At 40.5% G+C, this 7,327-nt stretch overlaps 1 protein-coding gene across 7 annotated transcripts in view; it reads left to right on the top strand.

The window, feature by feature from the left end:
- The window catches only part of TAF1 (TATA-box binding protein associated factor 1), a 29,401-nt gene extending 22,559 nt beyond the window's left edge, over positions 1 to 6,842 (top strand). For 2 of the 7 annotated variants that reach the window (XM_015626201.2, XM_033514166.1), the window contains 5 exons: positions 2,318 to 2,443; positions 3,783 to 3,881; positions 4,075 to 4,225; positions 4,949 to 5,126; positions 6,163 to 6,550. In XM_015626201.2, the coding sequence (XP_015481687.1) occupies positions 2,318 to 2,443; positions 3,783 to 3,881; positions 4,075 to 4,225; positions 4,949 to 5,126; positions 6,163 to 6,379 (771 nt within the window). In that variant the 3' untranslated portion in view covers positions 6,380 to 6,550. Of the gene's footprint in view, positions 1 to 2,317; positions 2,444 to 3,709; positions 3,882 to 4,074; positions 4,226 to 4,948; positions 5,127 to 6,162 lie in introns of those variants that run through there. The other 5 variants (XM_015626200.3, XM_019006511.2, XM_015626199.3 and 2 more) reach the window with 4 other exon arrangements.
- Positions 6,843 to 7,327: the final 485 nt, after the last annotated feature.

The following is a 7,327-nucleotide window of genomic DNA, read 5'->3' on the forward strand; positions in this document are numbered from 1 at the left end:
AAAACATTGATGTAGGGCTGAGAGGAATCCAGAGAGCTGTTTGGTAGTGGTACTGTTGGAAAGGCTCAGTGCTGTGGGTAAAGAAACTGCCTGATATGGTCAGCAAAGTCCAACTGTGCCCTTATTGCTGGGATTCTTTACATCTCTTTGTTCCAGTTCTAGTGGAAAATAATGTTTTTTAACCTTTATCATTATTTTATAGCAGAAAATTGTATTTGTCAAGTATTTTCTATGTGTTACAAAGCAGGTTAATGCCAGGCTTCTTTTCAATGTTTACAGTTTGGCAAAGATTTATAAGCTACTTAGATTTTTTTTTTTAATAATTCTTCTTATTTTGGGTTGTTTGGTTGTTTTTGAAAACATCAGTTAAAAACTTTCACCAGGAATGACAAGTTAATTCATGAAAACTAAAATTATCTTTGGAATTTGTCTAGGAAAGCAGGGGATGTTATCCTAGTGTCAGAGATGTGCCTTTTGTTTATTTGGAAAAGTTCATAGGCCCTGGGAAAGATTTCTGTGTTGATAATTGAAGGATAAAATGCAAATGTTGTGGTATAGGAAGACAAACCTAAGCTTTCTTTGCAGTTGTTCATCCCAGCTGTAGACCGGTAATTTTTCGATTCTGTGCAAGTCTGATGTAATTACATCTTGAAAGCTGCATTTAATTTTAGCAAAGTCAGAGCAGAGAAGAAGGGCTTGAAGTTCAGAAACAATTTAAGGTCTTATAAAGATTATTTTAAAAAAAAAAATAGTTTAAAATTTGTTTAGGCAAGAAATATACAAAGACTGTATGGCTGAGCCAGGATAACAGGACACAGATGTGTTTGGGGCAATATTTAACACCTCTCATCCATCTGTCCCGACAAAAGTACCCAAAATGCAGCATTTTAAGAAGTAGAATGTGATTGCTAGAAATGATGATCAAATTAATACAGACTGGAAATAACTGAAACTGAATATCATGGAAAAAGACCTTCCTGACAGTAGGAAGTATTGGGCTGCAAGAGAGTCTTTGGAGATGAGTTATTAGAAACTATTTGTTGACATATTTCAAGAATTAAATTGAATCAGTGGTGACCCCAATACACCAGAAAGTGAGGGACAACAATGTCATTCTCTTATCTGATGGTTTCCTTCCCAAGAGCAATATTACCTGATCTGATTTTATTCCAAGCTGGTGATCAGATCACCTGAAGGCCACCCTTTCCCTCTTCTTCTTGGCTGGAGGTACAGTCCCACTTCCCACACTCTCAGCCTTGCCACAGATGGCAGGTCTGCTGGAGATTGCTTGGCTTTAGTTCCTTTTATTTTAAATGCAGTTGTGACAGCCAACATTTATCTCCCCATATGGGTCTTCAGAGGTTGGCCTCCAGGATATAAAAAGCAAATACAGCTGAGAGGTGTCTGTGTTTTATACGTCTGTTTAAATTCTTAGGAAGCCTGTTTTGCCTAATGTAAGAATTATTGCTAATTGTAAGAATTATTGTTCTTAAGACTTTCAGTATTGTCACGATCTGTGAACTGTGTGTTATTAGGGAACTTTATCAAAAGCCTAAAATGTAGTTCCTTATTAACTCTTCAGAGGTCAGTCTGCATGCAAACTGCAGGTTGGCTTTTGGAACACCTTATCCAAATCCCCTTTTTCTTCCTTGTGTCAGCTTTAGGGGTTGAGACAGTGATTTACATAGGATTGATTGGAAGCTGAAGCTTTGCTGTTTCATATGTGCTAGACTTTTCCTAGTTATGATTGGAGCATTTGGGGCTGCAACACCGTTCCCAATGTAGGAAGTAAATGAAAAGGGCCCCGCTGAGTCAGACCAAAGGTTGATGTGATCAAGTCTTCTGTCTCTGGCAGGGAACAGAAGTAGGTGGATGAAAACATGCAGTGATCATTTTTACAGCAAATCCTCTCTGCTTCTGGGAATTGGTTGTTCAGGCACCTTAAACTTGTGTTTCACCTGGACCATTGTATTCATGAGCTGAAGAGAGGTCTATTCTCTATAAATTTGTTGAATCCTTTTGGAGCCCATTTGTGATTTTGACCTCTGTAGAATAGCACTGTATAGAAGTACTGACTTCTATTTTAAAATCTGCTATTTGGCAAACTTCAAAGCTGAGGTTTTGAGCCATTGCATTTACCTCATTTGTTCTTTAAGAATAATTAGCTGACTTTGATTAAACAGTGTGTAATAATATGAACACTGTTCCAAAAACATGTATTTGGTCCTGAAATCCCAGTCTTGCCTCTCAAGATACTGTTCCAGTCTCAGTTCAGTGCCTGAGAATGTTCTGTCTCCTGTTTCCACCTATACTTTAGCCACCAGATTTGTATGATTCCAGCACTTCCCTCAGTGTGTCCCATGGTGCTTCATTCTATCAAGATGAAAGCAATTTGTCTGCTATGGACACTCCCATCACTACCACAGGGAAGCGAGGAACTCAGGTCAGAATCCTCCATTTTCTCATCTGGTTGGGGAGTTGTCTTATATGAGCAAATTACTAAAAGGATGCAATGACTTCGTAGGAAACAGGTGACAAAGATCAGGTTTTCCAAGAAGAGGAGAGAACATCTTCCAAAAGTTATGATACTTTCTTAATTTTGACTGCTCTGAGGCAAAAGTAAAAAAAAAATTAAAGAGCACTGGGAATTGAGAGACTGCAAAACAAAGAACAGAGAATCAAAAGCTGCAAAAGAATTTGTCTAAGGCTGGGTATTTGTTTGCTTCACTACTTATGGAAGTAGAAACCTGGTGACTCATGCTAAAGAGGGTTAATGTGCAATCCCTTGCTCATTTTGAATAGGGAAATGGTGAAGGATATTCTGCAGATTCAGAAGATCATAATTAGGTTATTGTGGTTGCATCCAGTGACAATTATGAGCTTGGAAGCAATGATTGTCACTGTAGATACCTTATAGTTGGAAAAGGAAAAGCAGACAGGTTAAAAGGATTAAATCATTATAAATGAACTTGTTACAGTAACCACAGAATATTTTTCCTTAGTCTTTATTATGTATTAAACAAACAAAAAAATGTTGAAGGAGAGGGAATAACAGAAGGATATGCAGTAGTAGGACCATGAAAATAAATTACCAGAATGAAGAAGGTGAGGAGCCATGAGACTGAAGGTGGTACCAGAAAGGCTGGTGAGAGCTATTCTGAACAATGCAGGCAAACAGAGATTGGTTATGAATAGTTCTGTGTAGTGTTGTAGCCATCTGTAGCTTTGTGAATGCCTTCTAGATTTGGAAGTCTTCAAGCTTTCTGTAGAAATTTATAGTCTTTGGGACAGAATCTGCATGTCCTCTTTATGTTGGACTCATGGGGACTGTGGGAAGAGCAGGAAGAGAAGGACAGGAAAATATTTGGGGGAAATGCTGTATGCTTTTAAAATATATTATGAAAATAAGCACTTTTTTTTTTTTTTTTTTTACAATCTAGTGCTATTTTCCAGAAATAAGTTTTTTTTTTTTTTTTTTTTACAATCTAGTGCTATTTTCCAGAAATAAGTAGTTAAACAAGGAGCTCTGGTGCTGTAAGGCTGGAGTTTCCCAATTCAGGGATGAGCACATCAGGTAGAAGTGAGTGGAGACTGTGCTCTCTGATTTTGCAATAAAGAGAAAAAGGATCCTTACTCTGAGAGTGATACACATATATTTTCCTTTCTGTCTTTCCCTTCCTGTATTCCCACACCCACCTCTGTGGCCCAGGTGTCCCTCACACCCCCTGGGTGATGTCCAGTAGTGCCTCCTCAGTGCCATTGCTGTTTGTGTTCCTGTCCAGATGCGCCAGGGGCGAGGTAGGCTGGGCGAGGAAGACTCTGATGTGGATATTGAAGGATTTGATGAGGATGATGATGGGAAGCCCAAGACTCCAGCCCCAGTGAGTGTATTTACAGAAATCCTAGCCACAGTGTGCATGCTGACTTGCAGAGTTGTTTGTTGTGTCTGAAATGCAGGTTGGAAAAGCTTGCACTGTGAAATGAGGGAATGTTTCAGAGGGGGCAGAGTGGGAAATCTAGATAGAAACAGCAGCATGCTGCTGGATCTTCACCATTCCTGTTTGTGTGACCCAGGAAGTTGAAGATGCAGATGGTGACCTTGCAGATGAAGAGGAAGGATCAGCCCAGCAGCCCCAGGCCAGTGTCCTCTATGAAGACTTGCTTATGTCTGATGGAGAGGATGATGATGATGGGAGTGATGAAGAGGGAGATAACCCTTTCTCGTGTAAGTGTTCTTTTCTGATTGTTCATAAACCCAGCTGATCTGTTTCTATCACAAAGACATGCAGTAGAGAGCAGAGACCAAAGGGGCAAGATGAGGAAACTGGGTGAACACAAATGGGACTGAAAACAAAAGTGGAATAGGAATGCTGTAAGTACAGACACACATGAAAGCAGGGTTAAGACAAGATCTTGTTGATTGTGTTTCATAAAGTAAAACTGCAGATGGTGCTGAAAACACTGTGAATATGATTTGGTATGCAGAGCCAGGAATGGGTAGTTTAGTAAAAGTACATTAATTTTGATATGAAATAGGGTTATCAGTGTAAAATGTTAATGTTAAAGCAATGTTATCATGAGCAGGAAGAGGTGTACAGAGGTTATTCAGACTGTTTCTGTTTTAATACAAACTTATGCAGAAAAGCATATAGTGGTATTTAGCAATGACTTCTGAAAATTATTAGGGGGGAAGAAAGGGGAATTTTTCAGAGTAGACAAGACATAAGGCCTTTTTGAGTAATGGTGGTAATGAGAATGCTTTGGAGTAACATCAGAATTGGGCCCTCAGTAGGTGGTGTCACCTCCCTGATACCTTTTCTGCTGCCTTGTGAAGACACGACTTTGTAAACATTCCTCACAGTCAATACTGCAGCCTTTAAACACAGACAGTGGGTATGTGACAGAACAAACCTGGCAATTCGTGACCAAACATTGGTTCATTACACAGCTATCCAGCTGAGTGAGAGTGGCAGTGACTCAGAAGTGGAGCCCAATGCAGTGAGACCCAAACAACCTCATGTTCTTCAAGAGAACACACGGATGGGCATGGACAATGAAGAAAGTATGATGTCCTATGAAGGAGACGGTGGGGAGACATCTCATGTTATGGAGGACAGTAATATCAGGTAATTAGAGCTGGGAATCCTGTTAGAAGGTCCCTTCTCTTAAAGATTTTTGAAGTGCTCATGCTAAAAACCTGAAGAATATCTCACATTTTTCTTGAAGTTATCTTGTGACTGTTCTTACTGTTGCAACCATAATTACCATTTATTCTTACTGACAGAAATTTGGGCTTGCTGTTAGATTTTCACTAATAAAAATATCAGTTAAATTAAAAAAGAAACACACCCAGTTTTTTCTTTTAAGTTAGATGATTTCTTGTACATAGTGGTTTTTGATAGCAGGACAAATAAAGGTTTTTACAAGCTATCTCAAACTACAAGATGCCTTTGAAGTTAAGAAGTGATTCAGCAAATTAACTTTTTTTTACCCCTCTAAGAAAGCATGTCCTGACTTGAAATGCAACTGCTTAGTTGAAGTCCAGAAGTATAGGAATATGGATATCCATATAGGAATATGCATATCCTATATACTGGAAGGCATTAGATTATTAGAAAATCAAAAGCACAACAATATAAGCTTATTTTTTTGCATTTGAGCGAACAGCAACCTACTCTCCCTTCTCTGAGCATTCTGTAGAGTATTTGATTCTTTGTTCTCCTTCTGCTTGTGGAATTCAGTTCCTTAGTGCCATTATCAATATTTGCCTAATAAACCACAGGCATCAGAGCTGATAGGTATCTGGGCTGGCAGGCAATGGTCAGTCCAGCCCAGGACCTTGACAAGAGTCAGCAGGAAGTGCTAGAGAAGATGAAAATGGGCTGAAAACAGTACTGCACTTTCTGTCTGCAGTGAAGGTGGCAGAAGCTGTTGGAGCTATCAGTTTTTCCTGCCTGGAGTGTATCGGAGTGAAGATACTGGAATTGTTTCATTGGAAAACTGTTTTTTCTTTAGTTTCTGTTTTAAAAAGCTGACCAGTGACAGTTGAAATGCACAGTGTTTCCCAGTGTTCACAGGACTTCAAGCCAACTCTCACAGTGGCTAAATACAGAATTGCTGGTATCAGCAGCTCATTTGAAATTATTTTCTTCTTTCTTCTAGTTATGGCAGCTACGAAGAACCAGACCCAAAGTCCAACACAAGAGACACGAGTTTCAGCAGCATTGGAGGCTATGAGATCTCAGAAGAGGAGGAAGAGGAAGAACAGCAGCGCTCTGGGCCAAGTGTGTTAAGTCAGGTCCATCTGTCTGAGGATGAGGAGGACAGCGAGGACTTTCACTCCATCGCAGGAGACAGTGACCTGGACTCAGATGAATAAACTCCCTTCCTTGAGCTGATGGTCATCCTGGGCCACTCTTGGCTCCTAAATTTCACTTGTTCTCTTACCCAGTTTGGTGTAAGGAACAGTATAGTGTGGGCTGTGTTAACAAGGTTTTTTTATTTTTAGATATAATATTTTAACTGATTATAAAACATGTTATATGAATGAGTAAATGGTGAAAAATAAGTTTTTGGACAAGTGTGTCCTGCTGAAGCCTTTGCTTGTTGTAGCCTGTACTGGCTCCAGAATCCACATACAGATTTGTATGGTTTGTTCTTCATTCTTTAGAGATGTAAAGTAATTCCTCAGCAATACTGTCCTGTTGGATATGTGCATGTCTGTCAGGAAAATATGTTTGCTCAGAATGAAATACTTGCTGTTGATGAACAATTGTAAGGTAATTTCCGTTTCATAAAGGGAAGTTTTTTCTCTGGATCCACAAATAGTGTCTGACATCTGACCCCTGAGTGGCTTTGGAAACTGCCTAATTATTACCAATACTTCAGAAACAGCTGCCCTACTTTTTCTCTAAGTTGCAATTACTTCCAGAAACCAGACTTTGGTAATTTGAGCCTTCAGGAAGGCTCAAGATTCACTGGAGACTGATACTTTTCAGTGTCCCGGGGAAGCCCGTGCAGACCCCAGGGTTCCGTATGGAGCCCCGGTGTGTGGCTAACGGAGCTCGTGGAAACACAGCGGGAATGGGGATACGGACGCCTTTGCTGCTGTTTCTCTGTGCACCGGTGTGGCCGGAGCCCGGTGAATCAGTGCAGGTACACGGTGAGCTCCGCTGCCTCGCTTTTTGAGCTCTGATGTCCCGGTGAGCCCCGCTGTTGGAGCCCCGCTGTTTGAGCTCCGTTGTCCCTGTGAGCTCTGATGTCCCGGTGAGCCCCGCTGTTGGAGCCCCGCTGTTGGAGCTCCGTTGTCCCTGTGAGCTCTGATGTC

The sequence above is a fragment of the Parus major genome, chromosome 4A, assembly GCF_001522545.3.
Source record: "Parus major isolate Abel chromosome 4A, Parus_major1.1, whole genome shotgun sequence".
Classification (NCBI taxonomy): Eukaryota; Metazoa; Chordata; class Aves; order Passeriformes; family Paridae; genus Parus; species Parus major.